The sequence below is a fragment of the Scyliorhinus canicula genome, chromosome 20 (assembly GCF_902713615.1).
Source record: "Scyliorhinus canicula chromosome 20, sScyCan1.1, whole genome shotgun sequence".
Classification (NCBI taxonomy): domain Eukaryota; kingdom Metazoa; phylum Chordata; class Chondrichthyes; order Carcharhiniformes; family Scyliorhinidae; genus Scyliorhinus; species Scyliorhinus canicula.
The window spans coordinates 71416543-71440104 of NC_052165.1; the positions used below are offsets into that span (position 1 = coordinate 71416543).

General features: G+C 46.1%; 1 protein-coding gene across 4 annotated transcripts in view; it reads right to left on the reverse strand.

Moving 5' to 3' along the window:
* The window catches only part of pdzrn4 (PDZ domain containing ring finger 4), a 578179-nt gene that overhangs the window by 46855 nt on the left and 507762 nt on the right, over positions 1-23562 (reverse strand). For all 4 annotated transcript variants that reach the window (XM_038780405.1, XM_038780406.1, XM_038780407.1 and 1 more), the window contains one exon: positions 4920-5021. In XM_038780405.1, coding sequence (XP_038636333.1) covers positions 4920-5021 — 102 coding nt within the window. The remainder of the gene's footprint in view (positions 1-4919; positions 5022-23562) is intronic.

Below are 23562 nucleotides of genomic sequence, written 5' to 3' on the forward strand. Positions count from 1 at the left end.
TTCATCTGCTTAATTTAGTCTATATTTTCTCCCCAAACTAAACATCTGGGCAGTGACCTGGAAAATCAAAACTTGGCAGCTTCTACAGCAGGCAAGCTCCGCCTCCCCAGGGTCTACACCAGGCAGCTCCCTCCTCCCCAGGGTCTACACCAGGCAGGGGTAATCCCTTCCCCAGGGTCTACACCAGGCAGGGATAATCCCTTCCCCAGGGTCTACACCAGGCAGGGGGACCTCCCACCCCAGGATCAACATCAGGCAGGGGGACCTCCTCCCCCAGGGTCTACATCAGGCAGTGGTACCCCTTTCCCAGGGTCTTCAGTGGACAGGAACATCCCTCCCCCATGGTCCACCAGACAGGCAATGACCATCTCCTACGAGAGAACATAAGAACTAGGAGCAGGAATAGGCCATCTGGCCCCTCGAGCCTGCTCCGCCATTCAATGAGATCATGGCTGATCTTTTGTGGACTCAGCTCCACTTTCCGGCCCGAACACCATAACCCTTAATCCCTTTATTCTTCAAAAAACTATCTTTATCTTAAAAACATTTAATGAAGGAGCCTCAACTGCTTCACTGGGAAAGGAATTCCATAGATTCACAACCCTTTGGGTGAAGAAGTTCCTCCTAAACTCAGTCCTAAATCTACTTCCCCTTATTTTGAGGCTATGGCCCCTAGTTCTGCTTTCACCCGCCAGTGAAAACAACCTGCCTGCATCTATTCCCTTCATAATTTTATATGTTTCTATAAGATCCCCCCATATCCTTCTAAATTCCAACGAGTACAGTTCCAGTCTACTCAACCTCTCCTCGTAATCCAACCCCTTGAGCTCTGGGTTTAAGGTAATGAATCTCCTCTGCACACCCTCCAGCGCCAGTATGTCCTTTCTCAGGTAAGGAGACCAAAACTGAACACAATACTCCAGGTGTGGCCTCACTAACACCTTATACAATTGCAGCATAACCTCCCTAGTCTTAAACTCAATCCCTCTAGCAATGAAGGACAAAATTCCATTCGCCTTCTTAATCACCTGTTGCACCTGTAAACCAACTTTTTGCGACTCATGCATTAGCACACCCAGGTCTCTCTGCACGGCAGCATGTTTTAATATTTTATCATTTAAATAATCCCTTTTGCTGTTATTCCTACCAAAATGGATAACCTCACATTTCTCAACATTGTATTCCATCTGCCCATTCACTTAACCTACCCAAATCCCTCTGCAGACTTCCAGTATCCTCTGCACTTTCTGCAAATTTGGACACATTGCCCTTGGTCCCCAACTCCAAATCATCTATGTAAATTGTGAACAATTGTGGGCCCAACACTGATCCCTGAAGGACACCACTAGCTACTGATTGACAACCAGAGAAACACCCATTAATCCCCACTCTTTGCTTTCTATTAATTAATCAGTCCTCTATCCATGCAACTACTTTATGCCATGCATCTTTATCTTATGCAGCAACCTTTTGTGGGGCACCTTGTCAAAGGCTTTCTGGAAATCCAGATATATCACATCGATTGGCTCCCTGTTATCTACCGCACTAGTAATGTCCTCAAAAAATTCTACTAAATTAGTTAGGCACGACCTGCCCTCTCTGAACCCATGCTGCTTCTGCCCAATGGGACAATTTCCATCCAGATGCCTCGCTATTTCTTCCTTGATGATAGGTTCCAGCATCCTCCCTACTACCGAAGATTCCAGCATCCTCCCTACTACCGAAGTTAAGCTCACTGGTCTATAATTACCTGCTTTCTGCCTACCTCCTTTTTTAAACAGTGGTGTCACGTTTGCTCATTTCCAATCCACCGGGACCACCCCAGAGTCTAGTGAATTTTGGTAAATTATCACTAGTGCATTTGCAATTTCTCTAGCCATCTCGTTTAGCTCTCTGGAGTGCATTCCATCAGGGCCAGGAGACGTCTACCTTTAGCCCCATTAGCTTGCCCATCACTACCTCTTTAGTGATATCGAGGTCCTCACCTGTCATAGCCTCATTTCTATCAGTCACTGGCATGTTACTAGTGTCTTCCACTGTGAAGACCAACCCAAAAAAACCTGTTCAGTTCCTCAGCCAGTTCCTCATCTCCCATTAGTAAAACTCCCTTCTCATCCTCTCTTTTTTGTTTTATATATTTGTAGAAACTTTTACTATCTGTTTTTATATTCTGAGCAAGTTTACTCTCATAATCTATCTTACTCTTCTTTACAGCTTTTTTAGTAGCTTTCTGTTGCCCCCTAAATATTTATCAGTCCTCTAGTCTCCCACTAATCTTTGCCACTTTGTGTGCTGAGAGAGGATCTAACCATCGCCCCTTGACATTCAATGCCTTTACCATGGCTGAATCGCTCACTATCAGCATCCTGGGGTTATCATTGACCAGATACTGAACTGGACTAGCCATATAAATCCTGTGGCTACAGAGCAGGTCAGAAGGAGCTGAAGGAGGCCATTTAGCCAATTGGGTCTGTACCGACAATTGGAAAGAGCACCCTACCAAGGCTTTTGCCTGTAACCCTGCCTAACCATTGAACATTAAGAGGAAATTTACCACAGCCAATTACCTAGCCTGCACATCTTTGGACTGTGGGAGAAAACCAGAGCACCCAGAGTAAACCCACACAGACACGGGGAGAAGGTGCAGACACTACACAGACCGTCACCGAAAGCTGGAATCTAATCCGGGTCCGAAGCAGCAATGCTAACAACTATGCCACCACTCCTGTGGTGAATAACTCACATCCTGGCTCCACAAAGCCTGTCCACCATCCCATAAGGCACAAAGCAGGAGTGTAATGGAATAGTCTCCACTTGCCTGGATGAGTGCAGTTCCAACAACACAAGAAATTTGGCATCCATCCAGGTCAAAGCAGCCCCTCTTAATTCACACCTCTTCCACAAATATTCATTCCCTCCACCATTGATGCACATGAGCATCAGTGTGTACCATCTACAAGTTGCCCTGCAGCAACTCACCAAAGCACCTTCCTAACCCATGACCACTGTCATCTAGAAAGATAAGGGCAGCAACATCTGGAACTTTCCTTTGATTCCACTCATCTTCCTGATTTGGGAATATATTGCTGTTCCTTCACCACTCCCAGCGTCTACACCAGGCAAGGGGACTCCTTCTTCAGGCTCTACATGAGGCACAGGGACCCCACCCTCAGGATCTATACCAGGTAGGGAGATCCCTCTCCCAGTTTGCACCAGGCATGGAGACCCATTTTCTCAGAGTCTAAACCATGCAGGGGGAATCCTCCCCCCAGTGTTTAAACCTGGCATGGGGACTCCTTCCCCAGGGTCAACACCAGTCAAGGGGACCCCTCCCCCAAGGACAGGTACCCCTCCCCCAGGGTCTCCACCAGGCAGGAGGATCATCCCACCCCTAGATCAGCACCAGACGTGTCCCTCTGTCAGGCTACTGCCCAGATTCCAAGGTGTAAAACTCATTTGCGTATCTGGACTTTTCTCTCCCTTGCTGTCCCATTTGCCAAGTCTGGGTAAGCTTTAGAAGTGAGCCTTTTACTTCCTTTCGAGTGTGATTGTTTTTGCCCACTTGAAGGATTGACTCGATTCATCTGTGATGTGCACAAATGCGATTGTCAAACAAGTAAACCCAATACTGCCCTTCGAACTAAACAGAGTCTGGATGAGTATATTTACCCACAGCAGCAAAGGTGTTAAACTGCAGCTGTTCCCTTGGTGCATAAACGGTTAACAGTAGGAGAGTAGGCCCACATCTAGAATCATGGAATTTACAGCACAGAAAATGGGATACATGCCCGGGTTAGCTCTCCATCCGCACCCTCACCCACCGTAACCTTTTATACACTCCCTCCATCCCATTCCTCTTTAAAGGCCTAATGTAAGGTAAATCTGGTCACAGGTGTATAGCTGCAGTCGGGTACAGGTGATAAGAAACAAGCTGAACTGAGGAGAGTGCCTGAATTTCCCCTGCATCAGAGCCTAAGGAATAAGGTGCTGAAGCTACAGGATTTGAGTAGGTGGGGCAGGCATGGCCAGTACAGATTCAGCTGCGGAACTCCGCATTTCTTGTTAACAGAGAAACCATACCAGAAACCATACCCCGTGGTGATTTGCCTTTGCACAGTCCTGTAGACAGTTAGTAATGAGACCTCAAACCAGCTGGTGGCATCAGACATACATCACGTGTCTTGCAATACCGCCCCGTTGGTAGTAAGACGTACAAGAGGATAATCGCACTTTGAGTAGCTCCAGGAGAATTCACAGAATTCATTTGGTAGCCTTTGTCTGTATAGTAATCTGTTAGTCATCTTTCCACGTATTTGTTAATAAATCATCTTTCTAGTTAAACAACTAAATGTTCTGTGTTCATCACTGGAACGGCATAGCACAGAACACAACACCCTCCCCATCCCTATAACTTTATCCCACAAAGTGGCTTTATTGGAATGGCAAAGAGTATATCACAAAGAGCGATCTCGACAATTATGGCCTGCCACAATGTGTACATTTTAATTATTAATGTTACATTCAACGGTGAATCTCCTGACTGTGCTGGTGTAACATTTTCTTTACATAGGCAATCTAGTCACTCCCCCCTCCCCCTCCTGCCCGCCCCAGCACCCTTCCATTAGTCCTCTGAATCTGGAGCTTTGGTTGTTGGATGGAAGCTTTGTGTAAAAGCAGAGCGTGAGCATGTAGTCAACTCGATTTCTGCCATTTGTTTTTTTTTGCTCTGGCAATGTTCAGTAATTAAGATCTCCCATTAAAACATTTGCTTAAAATAAATAGGCTGTAATAATCATATTACCCAGGCAATGCAATTTACCACAGCAATTAGGAGTGACAACACTTGGCCCTGTGCCAGCCCTCAACAGTCAGGTCTATTAAAGACCATTGCTTGCTCAGTTCCTTCCACAGCGGCTTACCTCGCTGACATAGATCCCGCTATCGTCCTCGTCGTCATCTGTCCTGTAGCAGACAGTCAGGCCCAGCTTCTCCTGGCTACTGATGCGGCAAAGTTCAACCTCCTGAAAGAAAACACAGCACCAAAGCCGTGAGTTACGTTTCTTTGTTTCCCTCCTGCTCTTACGCTGTTCCACAACTCGTTTTCTTCCCAGCAAAGGCATATTTAGCTGGCCTGGCAAGTGAAAAAAATAAATAAAGTGGATATGTAATCATTGCAAACATTTTAGTATAAAATCCTCCGTCTCACATGTCGTTGATGTTTGCAGTAACTGCAGGTGTGAACTGGTTCTAGTGATGCACCTTTATTTGAGCCTGACATATTTATGATAGCTTTAAACACAGATGTTTTAGTACAATGTTGGTAAAATGTTCGTACAGCTTGAGAGCGGAACTTTGATTTAACGCACAACTGTATCTTTGCATGGCCGTAGTTAGGTCAATATCTTCAAACTGGAAAAGTTTAATTCAGGTATGGTACCCATTTAAGAAAGATGGGATATTGGCCATTTTAAAGCAAAAAATATCACTTTTCTCTATGATGAAGGTTTCTCTCTAAGCTTATGCCAAGATCTAAATAGACAGCTAGCTCAATTGGCTGGACGGCTGATTCGTGATGCGGAGCGTCGCCAACAGCGCGGGTTCAATTGCCGTACTGACTGAGGTTACCCATGAAGGCCCTCTCAACCTTGCCCCTTGCCTGAGGTGTGGTAACCCTCAGGTTAATCACCACCAGTCAGCTCTTCCCCTCAAAGGGGAACGCAGCCTATGGTCCTCAGAGACTAGAGCGACTTTCATTACATTTCACAAATGGCCTTTATTATGACACATATTTGTAATAGGGTTGACAGAAAGTGCGTTGGAATTTGTTAGTTCACCTGTTCCATCAACAGATTCTAATCAGCAACATACTTGTTGGAAAGCATAACGGTATTCTTTAAAAAATAACCTTTTCTTGTTCTTCCATTCTTCATGCATTATTGGGAGGAAATTGATGGGGTGGCACATTTCTTCTGGACACCATGCCCAAAGATTCTTTGTCGGGCAAGTACGGATTCTACCAACATTTCACAGTTACATAGATAGAATTTACAGTGCAGAAGGAGGCCATTCAGCCTATCGAGTCTGCACCGGCTCTTGGAAAGGGCACCCTACCCAAGGTCAACACCTCCACCCCATCCCCATAACCCAGTAACCCCACCCAACACTAAGGGCAATCTTGGACACTAAGTGCAATTTATCATGGCCAATCCACCTAACCTGCACATCTTTGGACTGTGGGAAGAAACCGGAGCACCCGGAGGAAACCCACACACACACACGGGGAGGATGTGCAGACTCCGCACAGACAGTGACCCAAGCCGGAATTGAACCTGGGACCCTGGAGCTGTGAAGCGATTGTGCTATCCATAATGCTACCGTGCTGCCCTTGCATGTTCACTTGCATGGAGTAGTGCAGCTCCAATAACACTCAAGGAGTTTGCCATTATACAGTCCAAAGCAAGCTGCTTGATTGGCACACCATCCACCACCCACCTGCAAACATTCACTCCTTCAATCAACGACATGCAGTGTGTACCATCTGCAAGATGCAACATCCGAACCCGCAATCTCCTTCGCCTAGAAGGACAAGGGCAGCAGACACATAATTTGCATATCTCTCCGAGCCACACATCCTGACTTGGAAATATATTGTCTTGCCTTCACTAACACAGGATCAAAATCCTGGAACTCCCTTCCTAACAGCATTATGGGTATTCCTCTGTTACGTGGGCTGCAGTGGCTCAAGAAGCCGGCTGACCACCACCTGCTGAAGGGAAACTGGGGTATGGGCAATAAATGCTGGCCTAACTAGTAACGCCCATATCCGCCGAGCGACATGGTAGCACAGTGGTTAGCACTGTTGCTTCACAACACCAGGGAACCGGTTCGATTCCCGGCTTGGGTCACTGTCTGTGCGGAGTCTGCGCGTTCTACCTGTGTCTGCGTAGGTTTCCTTTGGGTGCTCCGGTTTCCTCCCACAGTCCCGAGAGAGGTGCTGTTGGGTGAATTGGACATTGAATTCTCCCTCAGTGTACCCGAACAGGCGCCGGAGAGTGGCGACCTGGGGATTTTCACAGTAACTTCATTGCAGTGTTAATGAAGCCTACTTGTGACTCTAATAAAGATCAGAAGATTATCAGATGAAAGAATGAAAAACATATTCTGCCCTATCGCCATATCCAAGAATGTAGAGCTGCGCTTTCGAGTCCTTTGTGCAGAAATGTTTCCTTCAGTGACCCAGATCACACAAAGAGGGGGAGGAATGGTAAAGAGTTAAAGAGACAGGGAAAGTAAAATCAAAGACAGAGTGAAAATGAGAAATTCATCTTGAGATCCAAAGCAAAACAAAAACATATTAATCTTGTGATTAAAACCAGAAATAGAAGCAGCAGAACTCACAATTACTAAATCAGAAGGTTCCTTTTTGATATTCTCGATGGCATAGATTAACCAACACTGACCACATGGAATCCAGCACTGTTACTGAAAATATTACTGTATTATCCAATAAAACTGGATTTAAATAAAAATGACTAAAAATGGGATCACATTAAATCTCCTTTCACAAGCTTCCGATGGCTATAATTATTGTTCAATAGCCACTTTGCTGCAAATTCCTTCTCAACTTTAAGCCAAGATATTTGACCAAATAAATGACTGCATTACCTCACGTTCTTGACTCCCCTACTGGATATATAATGCAAACACAGGTCATAGTCTTAAACACAGCGGCCAGCACTGGGAAACCCAGCAGATAGCAGGAGAGGTGGCGGGTGAGTTGAGCCAATGGCATATTGAACGCTAGCGAGACAAGTTAATAGTTCATGTCAACAGGCACCCCGTTCTATTCCAGTGGTGTAGTGGAGATTTCACAAGCAGTTCCACACAAGCTTTACTGCTCCTCTCTCCATCGGTTCAGTGCAGTTCATTTTTTTTTGATAACAAGAGAAATCTATCAGAGAACGAACTGGACTATAAATAACATGGAAGTTTACGTTCAATCGAATTGGCCTAAACTACTTTTGAGATTAATACCTCAGCCACTCTTCCACATTGTGACCAGTCACATGCAGGTTGTGTGATACATAAAATTGTACGGCATGGAAGGAAGCCATTTGGGCCTTCATTCTGTGCTGGCTCTCTGCAAGAACGAAACAGATGGTCTCACTCACTGCCTTTCCGCCCAGCCCTCCAAATCTTTCCTCTTCCATTGCTTATCCAATTCTCTTTTGCAAACTACAGTTCAATCCATTTCCACCACACCCTCAAGCCGCGCATTCCAGACCCTAACCACATGCTGCATAAAAATGATTTTCCTCACATTGTCTCTCCCTACTTGCAGAAGTTTATTTCTCTTTCCCCACACATAAAGGTTTTGGAAATTTGGTTCTTAGTTTAAACAAATCAGACTTCTCCTTGCACAGTGCTGTGTTTGGCCACAACGCCGTTTTAAACTAGCTGACCTCAGCTTGGGTTGTGGCTCGTGGGGAGAGAGGCAGGATAGTGGGATTTTACAACAAGTGGTCTCAGCTGTAAAACTCTTGCTCTGCGGGCTGCGATGATTCCTACTGGTTAATCCAGTGACCTCTGCTGGAGAGGAGAGTTTGGATTGGCTGAAAGAATATTTCACATGTGCTTCCTATCACTAGTTTCAATCAATTCTTTTCCCTTTTCTCCTTGTCCAATTGTGGTGACTCATGCTGTAATGACCCTCATGCGACCCCTGGGGACACCCCAATTGATCTCCCCATGGGACTCGTTGAATTCGAGTTCCGTTAGTAGGTGGAGGCCCATCAGCTGGGGCTCATTGAAATTGCCTCGTGAAAGCAGGCCCGGACTGGGTCCAGCTAGAACGGTAGTCCCATTTGGGACCTTGGGGCTTTAAGCCACATTGCAGCCTTTACTTTTGCTGTCAAACTAAATCTCTTTTGGATTTCCCTTCTTGGGCCTCCTGAGCTTTTATACACATCAAGGTGCAGATCCAGAAACATCAAAACCCTTTCAGTGCCCTGTCCAAGTCGTCCATTCCTCACATGTTAGCCTCGGCCGTGTGCTTGTATATGCATGTGTATTTGTGTTAGCTAGTACATGATATGATTAAGTTATGAATTGCATCCGCTGAAGGTCAGAAGAGTAAAAGGCTACTTGATTGAACCATATAAGATTCTTAGGGGTCTTGACAGAGTGAATATAGAAAGCATCTTCCCTCTTTTGGGAGGATCCAGAATTATATGTCACCATTTAAAATAAGGGCTTGTCCATTTAAGACAGACGTGAGGAAAATTTATTTTCTCCAAGGGCCATGGGTCTTTGGAACTCTCTTCCTATGAAGGTGATGGAGGCAGAGTCTTTGAATATATTTAAGAAGTCTTACAACACCAGGTTAAAGTCCAACAGGTTTGTTTCAAGTCATTTGCTGATTCGCCTGAGGAAGGAGCAGTGCTCTGAAAGCTAGTGATTTGAAACAAACCTGTTGGACTTTAACCTGGTGTTGTAAGACTTCTTACTGTGCTAGCCCCAGTCCAACACCGGCATCTCCACATCAGGAATGTTTTTAAGGCAGCGGTGGATAGGTTCTTGATAAGCAAAGGGATGAAAGGTTACTGTGGGTAGGCAGCAATGTGGGGTTGAGGTTACAATCAAATCAGCCATGACCTTATTGAATGGCGGGACAGCCTAGAGGGGCAGAGTGGCCCCCTCCTGCATCAAATCCATACGTTCACATGGTGCTGCCTCGGGCGAATAGGCTGAAGGTGCTTCCTGTCGGAGTTCACCCAAGGGAAAAAAACAACAAGCTTGCATTTCAACATCCTCTTTGACTCCTCAACAGGCTCCAAAGGGTTTTTACAGACAATGACCTATTTTTTAAGCATAGTCACTGTTGTAATTGGGTAAATAAAATTGGCGTCCTGTATAGGGACAGGTATTGAGTTCTGTGGAACTATTGAAGCTGAATGCACCTTCAAGAGCAAAGTGGGGGGGGGGTGCCAGGTTAAAAGCAAAACCCGTTTTTCAACCCAACACAACCTGCTCTTTCCCACGATTACTATTTCAATGCAATTTTATTTGGCTAAAACTCTTGGAAATGGATTTTTGCTCAGTCAGTTTAGAGGTTGGGGTTGACCAACAAGCCACCACACATGACAGTCTCTCGACCCATTCTCTGTCTCATTGCCTGCACTTCAAGCAGATGAGGAGTTTTGGACAGCTCTTTCACTCATATACGAGCTGGCCCACATCACAGGACTTTTGATGGATGTATCTAGAATCATAATTAAAACTGAGTTTCCCCAGTCTATTAGGCAGGGTGTGATATGACAGAAACGTTATCCTAGCAATCACAAAGCCATTACAACCCAGACTCTGTCTATAGAGTGACAAAAACAAATTTGAATATAAATCAGCCATAAGCAGATGTATTCATTTAATTTGACATGTTGAAGATTGTGTCGACGTGTAACAAAAGCAAAGTGTAAAACTGCACGCCACTGCTGAATTGTTCCATCCAGGGATAGGCAGTGTAGAAGATGGAGAGAAAGCTCCCGCTTTATAATGTCACTGCACATCATGCAGGGAACATCATTTCCTGTAATTAGTCCAGAGCAAAGGGAAGGGAATGAATGAGAAAAGGACAAAGACCAGAGGCTAAGAAAGGAACTGGGAGACAAAGAGGGAGAGCAGAAAGGAGGTAAATAAAAAAAGGGAAAGGAAAGGAGCGAGGAGAGGAAAGAGAGCTAAAAAAAAAGGAGACGGAAAGGGGGACGGAATGGCATGCAGGGGAGGGGAAAAAGGGGAGTAAAGAAAAAATAAAGGACGAAAGGAAAAGGGAACGGAAAGAGAGGTTGAAGGAGGGGAAGAGCGAAAGAAACTGATGAAAGAGTCAGGATATAAAGAAGAAGAATGGGAATGGAGAGGCTAAGGGAGGAAGGGGAAAGAGAAAGTGACTGCACTTCCACTGGGATAGGAAGCACAACGCCAAACGTCTCGAAACGGCACACGCATCATGCTGTCAAGCAGACAGAGCCCCCTGACGAGTGATGGAATGCTGTTGTTAACTCAAACATGCTCGGGAGTTTTAATTTTCTGCCCTCGCCGGGAAAGACAAAGCGAACCACAGAGGAAATCCTGCAGACCCGTCCGGCAATCTCACTCCATCCTCGTTTCCCGGTGAACAGCGCAAAACAGAAAACCCACACACGCGCTGGGAATTTCCGACTCTTAAATCTCTCCTTAACAAGTCCTGAAAAGAAATATATTTGGAGCACTCTGGCATATTTGTTCATGCGGCCTGCCTGTCACTTGCCTCCTTCCACCCCCCAACCCTCCCCCAGCTGGTGACACATACCAGGGGGTGAGAAGCAGGGAAGTAAATTGGGAAATTCATTACCGGTGACAGCTATGGATGACAACTGTCACAGGTGCCTTGAATGTCAGCATTATACCGAGAGCGACTGTAAACACAGGCATAATTTACAGAACATAAACATTCCAGCAACACAATGCAACCCTTTATCCAGCCACTTTGTACAATTAACCAGTGGGTGGGCTGCTTTTCTTTGCGGCCCTGAGTCACCGGGCCCTGCAAATTAACGGGCTTTTCTATTTCCTTTGGCTTTAAATTGCTCCTTTTATTTGGGCAAAGCAGATCATTGACGATTAATTCGACTGATTCGTCTTAATCTCCACGTTGCGCCAGGTATCATCCTGATAACGATCCAAGGCTATTCATGAAGGATGGCTTACCTCTTCTGTGAACAAACACAAAAGGCTCAAAAAATAAATTAAAACTATTTTTTAAAAAGAGCCTGGTTTCACTTCGAACTTCAGAAAATCAAAGCACACGACAGTGTTCGTCGCGGAGGACAAAGGCAAGATTCATTCTGACAAATGTTCAAGACGCCTGCTCGCTTAAGGGTAGAAGCTAGAGCTCGCTGTGCACCCTGCAATCCTAGTCCCACCTTTAGCTTCTGACCTGCCTTTCCCTCTATCCAATCGTTCCAATGTCTCTCTAATTTATTGATCCTTCTATGTGCAGTGTCTCTCTGTGCATTGTTATCCCAAAGCCTCCACCCACTCTCTTACATGCTATTCTTAAATCCTTAAATTAAGGGACAGGCAATTTAAGACTAAGGTGAGGAGGAATTTCTTCTACTGCGACGGTAGTGGTGAATCTTTGGGAATCTCTACCCCAGAGGGCTGTGCAAGGTCAGTCATTGAGCATGCTCAAGATGGCAACTGATAAATTTCTAGAGACTATTGATATCAAGGGATATGCTGATAGCGCAGGAAAGTGGCTTTGGGGAAGACAGTCAGCCATGATCTAAATGCAGTAAGAAGTCTTACAACACCAGGTGAAAGTCCAACAGGTTTGTTTCAAACACGAGCTTTCGGAGCGCAGCTCCTTCTTCAGGTGACTGGAGAGGTATACCCCAGTCCAATGCCGGCATCTCCACATCATGATCTAATTGAATGGTGGACGGGTTAAATGGCCTACTCCTGCTCCTATGTTCCTAACCTCACTGTGTTGAACCCAAGTCTTAGAATCGTAGGGCGGGATCTACCGGCCTCGTTGAGCCCGAAATGCAGCGCAGCACAACGCAACCGGCAGGAGATCCCACTTTCCAAATCTACTCGGCTCACCATGCCTCGTGAGATCTAACGCGGTCTCATGAGACATCACAGTCCCGCCCATTGTAGGCGGGATCACTTTCAGGCAAATTTGCATATGAGAGTGAGACAGCTAGTCTCACTCTAATATGCGCTCTTGAGATCTAACCAAGGCGTGCGATCGACTTTGGAGAGCACTGTTCAGTTTTGGTCTCCACATGGGGACCAGACAGAACGGCACTTGTGAGAGTCTCCCAGGGAATTGGAGGCCCCCAGGTGCAGGCCCACTGGGCAGGGTGGTACCCTGGCAGTGCCACATGGTTTTAGCCTAGCACTGCCAAGGTGCCATGGTGGCACAGTTTGCATGGCATTGATCGGATGTTTGGGGCTGGAAACTGGGGACCCACTTATAGTGTTTGGTGGGATCGCATTAGGGGCATTTTTAAATGGCGTCCCAATCTCTTGCTGCACTGAAGAGTTCGAGCGAGGGGAGCTCCTCAGTGCAGAAAAAAAGGGCTAAATTTAGAATTTAGAATTTAGAACAGTACAGCACAGAACAGGCCCTTCGGCCCTCGATGTTGTGCCGAGCAATGATCACCCTACTCAAACTCACGTATCCACCCTATACCCGTAACCCAACAACTCCCCCTTAACCTTACTTTTTAGAACACTACGGGCAATTTAGCATGGCCAATCCACCTAACCCGCACATCTTTGGACTGTGGGAGGAAACCGGAGCACCCGGAGGAAACCCACGCACACACGGGGAGGACGTGCAGACTCCACACAGACAGTGACCCAGCCGGGAACCGAACCTGGGACCCTGGAGCTGTGAAGCATTGATGCTAACCACTATGCTACCGTGCGGCCTCATCCACGAGTTCTTTGCCGAGGCCCCTGATCTACCAGATGGATGTTAGATAGCAGGGATTTACTCGGCGCTCCGAGCACCTGGAAACACCCGGCTAATCTTGCGCGCGACCGAACTGTCTCCATTCGGGTACATTGCGGCCATAGAATCCCGACAGCTGAAGGATGCCATTCGGCCCATCAGGTCTGTAGTGACCCTCTGAAAGAGCACTCTACCTAGGCCCACTACCCTTCCCTATCACCTTAACCCCGTTGAAACTTTGAAAACTAAGGAGCAATTTTTGTGGCTAATCCACGTAACCCTCACATTTTATTCAGTCTTATTCTCTCCCAAACTCATTAGTTTCTTTCCATGTGCATACAGTGTTCAGGGTTTTAATTTCCAAGCTTTGTATTATCTGTCCTCCCTGGTGGTGTATCCAAGCCCCTCAAAGATAATCAGACCAAGCCCATCACTATCTTGAAGTGGTGCCAGTAAATAGACTGTCATTCCAAATAATAATAATAATCTTTATCGTCACAAGTAGGCTTACATTAACACTGCAATGAAGTTACTCTGTAAAGCCCCTCGTTGCCACATTCCGGCGCCTGTTTGGGTACACGGAGGGAGAATTCAGAATGTCCAATTCACCTAACAGCACGTCTTTTGGGACTTGTGGGAGGAAACCGGAGGAAACCCACGTAGACACAGGCAGAACATGCGGACTCCACACAGACAGTCAGCCAAGGAGGGATTCGAACACGGGACTCTGGAATTGTGAAGCAACAGTGCTAACCACTGTGCAGCCCAAATTTGTACAAAGCCTTGAGATCTGACTCACTAAATGGTAGTTGACATCAAGCTTTCCAGCTCTAACCCTTTAGCTCAAAACACTGACATTACATACGGTTTCTTCAGTTTGATCTGAATAAACTCAGTGACCACGACCGTGGCTGAAATTACACAGAAAAGAAATTCCAGAAATCCAGTGAATATCACTGATCCCTTCAATTTACCTGCCTTCCCCACCACCCAGCCTCGCCTCCCCCACCACCCAGCCTCGCCTCCCCCACCACCCAGCCTCGCCTCCCCCACCACCCAAGCTCTGTACCGGCTCAAAACCAAGAAACTAGGTTCTCAAATACAGTCCGGAAAACAGTTAGCTCTGAAATGCACAGCAATACTCAGTAAGCGTGGCCACCTGCCAATCGACTCCTTTCTATTTTTTCCCCTTCACCTTTAACTTATGCCCGGGTTACAATGACAGATCCCAGGGGGATAGTACAACCAGGGTGCAGTGCCACAGATAGCAGGGCGGGGGGGGGGGGGGGTGTACAGCAATGCAAAGACATCAGGAAAAGCCAGGTACAGTGCCACAGACACCAGGAGTAGGATACAGCGCTATATGCAGCAGGAGAACTTTACAGCCAGGTACAGTGCCACAGACACCAGGGGACAGTACAGCCAGGGTGCAGTGCCACAGATAGCCGGGGGGGGGGGGGGGGGGGGGGGGGGGGGGTACAGCAATGCAAAGACATCAGGAATAGAGTTCAGCCAGACACAGTGCCACAGATACCAGGAGTACGATACAGCGCTATATGCAGCAGGAGAACTTTACAGCCAGGTACAGTACCACAGACACCAGTAGATTGTATAGCCATGATACAATGCCACAGACACCGGGGGTCATACAGCCACCGTGCACTGCCAAGATACCAGGAGGAGGGTATAGTTAGAGTACAATGCCACCGACACCGAGTGTAGTGTACAGTCAGGGTACAGTGCCACAGACACAGGGAGGAGGGTAGAGCGGGAGACACCAGGACAACTGTATGCCAGGGTAAAAGCCATAAATACTAAGTGCACTCTACAGCCAGGGTGCAACTCACAGACACCTGGGGGACATTACAGCCAGGGTACAGTGCCACAGGCACCTGGAGGATGATATAGCGAGTGTACAGTACCACAGACATCAAGGGGACTGAACAGACAGGGCAGTGCCACAGCACCAGGGGGACAGTATAGCCAGGGTACAGTGCCACAGCACCAAGGGGACAGTATAGCCAGGGTACAGTGCCACAGCACCAGGAGGAGGGAAGAGACAGGGTATAGTGCCACAGCACCAGGGGGACAGTATAGCCAGGGTACAGTGCCATAGCACCAGGAGGAGGGAAGAGGCAGGGTACAGTGCCACAGCACCAGGGGGAGGGAACAGACAGGGTACAGTGTCACAGACACCAGGAGGAGGGAACAGACAGGGTGCAGTGTGACAGACACCAGGAAGACAGTACTGCGAGGGTACAGTGTCACAAACAGGGGGGGCTGAACAGTCAGGTATAGGTATTATGATACCGGACCAGATTCCAAAAGTTGCTAGGATACTGGACAGAAACCCCAATGTTTTATTTTAATTTTGTAAGACTATGAGGGAAGGATAACTCACTCCAGAGTGATTTCACGTAAAATCGGGATATGCTATATTAATACAAACTTTATTACTAAAGTATTAAAATAGCTTCAATTTTATTTTCCAATTAAGAGGCAATTTAGCATGGCTAATCCACCTGCCCTGGACATCTTTTGGGTTGTGGGGGTGAGATCCACGCAGACACGGGGAGAATGTGCAAACTCCACACGCACAGTGGCCCTGGGCCGGGATTGAACCCAGATCCTGAGCAACTGTGAGGCAGCAGTGCTAACCACGGCACCACTGTGCCGCCCGGTATTAAAATATCTTTAACATCACACAGGAGAATAGCTTACAATTACCCCTTAAACAATGCTAATCAATACAGTAACACCCTTAACTACTATCTTTACTTCCATTCAAACAACAAAACCATCTCAGCTCTCAATCCACTTTTAAATATGGTTAGCACTCAGGAATACTTGCTGCAAAGAGATGTCTTGAAACGTCACTTTGAAACAGAGAAGTCTTTTGACACTGCTTTCGAGAAAGAGACCTGACCCTGTCAAAACAATACAGGATCGCTAGCTGAAGTCCTCAGAAAACTACTTTCAAAAGCTTGACTTCCAGTTCCCAAAGAAAACTCTGAACTGTATGGGAAGAAATTTCTAGTCTGTCGACAGACGGATCTTTAACTGAATTGTATCGAGAACGGATGTTTGACTTTTGTTTGATCCCAATCTAAAACCTAAACTGAAACCTCAACACTTGACTGCTTCAGCCCTTGTCACCTCCCATTAACTAAATCATCTTACCAAGCTGAAACACTATAGGCGGGCTCTACCATTCGCACTGCGCCGGAAAAGTAGCGTGGCGTAATACGATTGGTAGATGCCAGGAAATCCCACTTCCAGAATCTACCCGGTTTGCCACGCCTCGAGAGATCTAACGCTTCCCGCAAAATCTGCATATTGGAATGAATCTCACTCTAATATGCGTTCACAAGATCTAACCCCCTCACCTTGGAGATCTCGGATGAGCGCTGTTCAGTGCTGGTCTCCGCAAACAGGGACCAGACAGAACAGCACATATGGGTACGTTCCAGGGGATTGGAGACCCCCAGGTGCATGCCCTCTTGGTAGGATGGTACCCTGGCACTGCTGGTGCCAGCTGGGCACCCTGGCACTGCTAGTTGGCACCCTAACAGTGCCAGCTTGGCACGCACTGCAAAGGTGCTACTGGGCTAATGGTAAGATTCTTGGCAGTGTGGATGAGCAGAGAGATCTCGGTGTCCATGTACATAGATCCCTGAAAGTTGCCACCCAGGTTGATAGGGTTGTTAGGAAGGCGTGTGGTATAGAACATAGAACATAGAACAGTACAGCACAGAACAGGCCCTTCGGCCCTCGATGTTGTGCCGAGCAATGATCACCCTACTTAAACCCACGTAACCCGTATACCCGTAACCCAACAATCCCCCCATTAACATTACACTACGGGCAATTTAGCATGGCCAATCCACCTAACCCGCACATCTTTGGACTGTGGGAGGAAACCGGAGCACCCGGAGGAAACCCACGCACACACAGGGAGGACGTGCAGACTCCACACAGACAGTGACCCAGCCGGGAATCGAACCTGGGACCCTGGAGCTGTGAAGCATTGATGCTAACCACCATGCTACCGTGAGGCCCCGTGAGGTATGTTAGCTTTTATTGGTAGAGGGATTGAGTTTCAGAGCCATGAGGTCATGTTGCAGCTGTACAAAACTCTGGTGCAGCCGCATTTGGAGTATTGCGTGCAGTTCAGGTTGCTGCAATGTAGGAAGGATGTGGAAGCATTGGAAAGGGTGCAGAGGAGATTTACCAGGACGTTGCCTGGTATGGGGGGGAAGATCTTATGAGGGAAGGCTGAGGGACGTGAGGCTGTTTTCGTTAGAGAGAAGAAGGTTAAGAGGTGAGTTAATTGAGGCATACAAGATGATCAGGGATTAGATAGGGTGTTCAGTGAGAGCCTTTTTCCTCGGATGGTGATGACTCACAAGAGGGGACACAGCTTTAAATTGAGGGGAGATAGATATAGGACAGATGTCAGAGGTAGTTTCTTTACTCAGAGTAGTAAGGGCGTGGAATCCCCTGCCTGCAACAGTAGGGGACTCACCAACATTAAGGGCATTTAAATGGTCATTGGATAAACATATGGATGATAAGGGAATAGTGTAGATGGGCTTTAGAGTGGTTTCACAAGTCGGCGCAACATCGAGGGCCGAAGGGCCTGTACTGCGCTGTAATGTTCTATGTTCATTCAATATTTGCTAAACTATTATGCAGAAATGCCGGGAGGTCGGTTAGCTCAGTTTGCTGAACAGCTGATTTGTGATGCACAGCAACAGCAACAGTGTGGCAGCATGGTGGCACAGTGGTTAGCACTGCTGCCTCACAGCTCCATGGTCCCAGGTTCAATTCTGGCCTCGGGTGACTGTGTGGAGTTTGCACTTTCCCTCATGTCTGCGTGGGTTTCCTCCGGGTGCTCCAGTTTCCTCCCACAGTCCAGAGATGTGAAGGTTAGGTGGATTGGCCATGCTAAATTGCCCCTTAGTGTCCAAAAGGTTAGGTGGGGTTACTGGATTACGGGGATAGGGTGGTGGCGTGGACTTAAGTAGGGTGCTCTTTCCAAGGGCTGGTGCAGACTCGATGGGCCGAATGGCTTCCTTCTGCACTGTAACGCCTATGAATTCCCATATTGGCTGCGGTTACCAATGAAGGCCCCACTTTCTCAACCTTGTCCCTCGCCTGAGGTGTGGTGACCCTCAGGTTAATCGCCACCAGTCAGCTCTTCCCCTCAAAGGGGAAAGCAGCCTATTGTCCTCTGGAACTCTGGCGACTTCCATACAGAAATGCAACCTATTGAGTCAAATCGCAACGTTAATGGGTGAACTGCTTGTGCTTCAGGTTCTGCTGCAACAATGCTCAATCGTTCTCATGATGGAATGAAAACACAACGATGCAAAACAATGAAACAATTACTTTTGAAACTTGAGACAGGTATATGCTGCATAAGTACTGCCTTTGGTACATGAAACAAAATAGCAAGTAGCTCCCCTCTCCTCTCACTCGCAGTGTAGAGGATACATCTGATGGAAAATTTGTGAAGTAGAAGCTGTGTGTGTTAGGGAAGTTGTTTGGTCTTGACAAGTTGGGGGAGGAAGTGTGTACACCGCTGAGCTGGATAAGCATTAATTGCCTCTTCCAAAGGGCTTAGAATAGTGACACCGCATCTAGCTGCACACTCCCCACAGGCCACAGAAACAAAGCTTCTCCTCTCTCTTTCCGTCAACAGAGCATCCATTCTGAACTCTCCAAAATAAATAGCCTGTTTTCAACCTCAAGAATGCAAATTGATTTAACTTTGTAGGAATCCAACTCCATGAACCAATGAAAAATACGAAAGACTGTGAAGGCAACGTTACCTTCAGGAGGTAAAATAAAAAGGGGGAATGGAAGAAGAAAATCATCTTTGCCTGAAAGACTGAATGTAAAAAGTTAGGGCAAACAAATGAAGACAGATGCTGAATATTCCTGTATGTATCAGTATAAGTTGGAAGTTAAGTTCCAACCAACCCCTCCACACCACTGCTCTACTTGCCTGTTGCCTATCTTAGTCAATACAAGAATTGTTGGCTTTGATAACTTGTCAATAAAATGCGGACAGTAATCTTCCAATATAAATAATTGCCAGCTTAGGCAATAAATTCTCACGCTTGTAATTGTTGTCATGATCCTAGGTGAGACCAATAACTTTTGGAAATAAAGTAGAAATTCCAGTTAATAGCTGAAAGAATGACACGTCAAGAGTTCACATTTTAAGATGTTTACTGTAACAAATAACTAAACACATTATTAGCTAAACGCCATCTTTGTAGGAACGTATTCTAAACCAGAGAACGGACAACACCCACTCGATATTCTTAGCATAATTGAGAGAACACATCTTACAGATATACTTGACACTGTAATTTACATAGGCATTCAAGTAAAATCAATTCAAAGTGATTGTTAGTTCCCAAGGGTTTATTTATGTTCTTTTCTTTTCATAGCCTGAAACTTACAATTTTAAAACTGCTTTCACTTTCCACGGTGAGTTTTTTTCCTAAAGATTCTCCCTCTAACCCAAGCTAGGTTAACTCTTCCAGCCTTGTTTCTACTCCCTACTTATCTGTTCAATCTGAGTGTGAGCTTCCACATATTCCTGCATAATATAATAATTGCTTATTGTAACAAGTAAGCTTCAATGAAGTTACTGTGAAAAGCCCCTAGTCGCCACATTCCGGCGCCTGTTCAGGGAGGCCGATACCGGAATTGAACCCGCGCTGCTGGTCTTGTACTGCATTACAAGTCAGCTGTTTAGCCTGGCAAACTGGAGAGACTTTTTTGGCATAGAATCGAGAATCAAAGAATTAGCAGTGCAGAAGGAGGCCATTCGACCCATCGAGTCTGCACTGGCTCTTGGAAAGAGCACCCTACCCAAGCACACACCCCCACCCCAGTACCCCCACCCAACCCAACCCAACCTTTTTGGGCACTCTGGGCAATTTAACGGCCAATCCACGTAACCTGCACATCGTAGGACTGTGGGAGGAAAGCGGAGCACCTGGAGGAAACCTATGCAGACACGGGGAGAAAGTGCAAACTCCGCACAGACAGTGCCAAGTCGGGAATCGAACATATGACCCTGGAGCTGTGAAGCAACTGTGTTAACCACTGTGCTACCGTGCCCCCTCTGACTGCTCCCTTCATCCCACGTCCAGGCAGACTCCAAACCCCGTGATATTCAGTGATTTTCTCAGAAAGCCTGTCACCTACTCTTTCCCATGGCTTTCTCTGCATCCATCCCCATGGAAATGTGGACCTTGTTTTTATGTAGAAATGCTAATTATCCATCCTTGAGATCCTAAATCTCTTTCATCGTGAAACTAAATGGACAGCTTAAAGTACAACTGTTTACAACGCAATATTCTCAACATTTTCCCAGGTCTTTGGAGATGCACAGTCTTCATTGTAAACACACAGGCTCCAGCCTTTGCCTCCAAGCATTAATACCTTGCATGTTCCTGGCAAAAGAATCTCAGCCTTTCTTTGATCTCCAACAATCAAACCACCCAGGCTTATGATCAGGCAGACTTCATAACAGGCTGCATGATCCTCTACATTTAACGTTAAAATTAAAGACACAGCCCCAAAACATAATCGTCTAAATCTCATAACTGTAACATTGTCCTGTCCCTTCATTCAGTCACCCAGCTGAAATATGAACGCCCAGGTGGATCACGCAATGAAAAAAATGGGTCTTTTAATTTACTGCACTGCACTCTGTCATCGTTCCTGCAAAATGTTCAACACAGATATTACATTCCTGGAGCAGTCATCTGCAACCACACTCAGACAAAGCGTGCAGGAGTGCCGTGGTCGGGTTTTCCATTTTCCAAATTTACACAGCTATTTATCTTGCTCATCTTTTTGCCTGTCGGGAGTGTCTTCTTTGCACACTCAACATCTTTTGAGTTGGAGGGCAGAAGAGGAGATGAATTAACAGTTGGCAACAGAATGTAACCTATCTGGCGAGCGTTTTTGGCAAACAAATTTGCTTGCTGACAATCGTCCATTATTTCTGGAACATTCATATCATATTAATGCGGCATTTTCTTCCCTTTGTGAATCGCCGAATTCAAAATTGCCAGCATTAATAAAATGTGAAGCACTATAAAAGGGCTATAGATATGTCTTTCTTTATTTAAAAAAATACAATTTCAAAGTTGTCACACAGCAAAATGACAAAAATAAATCTCACCTTTCATAAGGACACAATCATTTCCCTTTTTTGTCGGTTCAAGGCCTTTTTTAGATGTGGAACGAACTCCTGTATAATGTTTTATTCACCATTATTTGAAGAGGCTTCTGCCTGAAAAGGGCACTTTTCTATTTAACTCCCGTGTCAAACACTCTTTATTCTAGTCAGGAGATTTTGCCTCAGGCTGCAAAATCACAGCTGATATTAAATTAATGACTGTGATAGCATGATTACTGGCGATTACTGGCGATTGAATAGAAACCAGAGCGACATTCAGTTCTCCTTTAATAGCCCGTTTTTTCATTATTAGGAACCAATACCACAACTAGCTTGTCATGTTAAAGTCCACTTTAATGTGCAATCGCATAACTTCCTCTGAGATTGCAACATGTCTTAAAATGTTCCTCAGCAAACACAGGTCGCAGGCGTGCTTACCAAACTGTATGTTGCTATTCTTGAAGACCAGCATGACAATTGGAAGAACTAAAACTGGTGGGTTTTGCACTAGCGGGTTTCATTTCCAGGTTAAGTGTGCAGATCCGGGAGAAATCCAGGCTCTGCGGGCCCGACCTTTTTGATCCGAGGTGGTGGGGAGAAGCTGGGCTGGACGATTGCAAAAGAACTGGCAAGGCTTCCAAATGATGGTGAAGGGCCATGAGGGTGGATTCGGGTCATGAGGTGACATCGGTTGTCATGAATGGATCAAGTGGAGTGTGTGGGGAGGTGAGGTGTGTACTGGTGGGAGAGATGTTTCATATTTTATTCTTTATTTTAAAATGTTGGATATCGTGCTGGGTCCTCAAGGTAGGACTTCTACGGAACCAGCCATCCATGCCAACCTATGCCCCTCCATCCATTCCTCATAGCCCTTCATTACACCTACACCAACCTAATGCCAACTCATGCTAATCTATGTCCCCCACATACCAGCCAACTCATCCAGTATCTATCATGGGCGGACCTCACAACCCATGCAGAGATGAGATGAAGTAAAGATCTAAGTGTCTATTGCAGACTTTACTGGGGGTAAAAAAAAACTTATTCTGAAAAGCCCAAGATCTAACTTTAATGAATTAAAGTCCTACAACAGCAAACATTTCATAAGGGACCATAAGGGATTCATAAAGGTGCATGAGGAATTATAACAACAAGCACTGGAATTCATAATCCCATTGCAAAGAGTCTATAACCACTATCAAACTGTGAAATAACAGGCATCCGACTGTGACAATGGATGCTTGTGAGATCAGTCAAGTAGCAGCAACCCGGTTTTTGAAGCTCTCAGATTTATTTCAAGTGTGAAATAGCAAGCACTTTTTTAACACTCCAGATATTAAAAAAAAATATATATAAAGGTCTTGAATTCTAAATGCCTTTACAGCTTGGCAGCTCCCTTTCTAACAGGTCCCTTTGACAGCTCCTCTTGATATTTCTGACAGTTTAGAAAGGTCCTCCTGACACTTTTGACAGGTCCCTTTGACAGGTGTTCTGACAGTTTTGTCAGTTGATTTTGACAGGATTGTTAACAGTTCCAATGAACCTGACAGCAATGGCTTTATATACTTTTTCACAATTCCAAAAACAATGCCAAAGGGCACATGACCTCCCCCAAAGGTGTCCCAGGAACAGATTCAAAAGCATACCTTACATCTCAAAGGGGGCAATCTGGCTAGCCAAACAAATTCACTAAGTTCAGACTTGCTGTTGCCAGGTCTAATCTCCACACCGGGTTTCACATTCCAAGGGCATCAAAATCCCACTTGAGCGGAGGCAGTTAATGGCCAGGTGCCTCCTTAAAACATTACTGTGCAAAACGTTCTGACCCCATTCGCACCCCCATGTAAATGGGGGG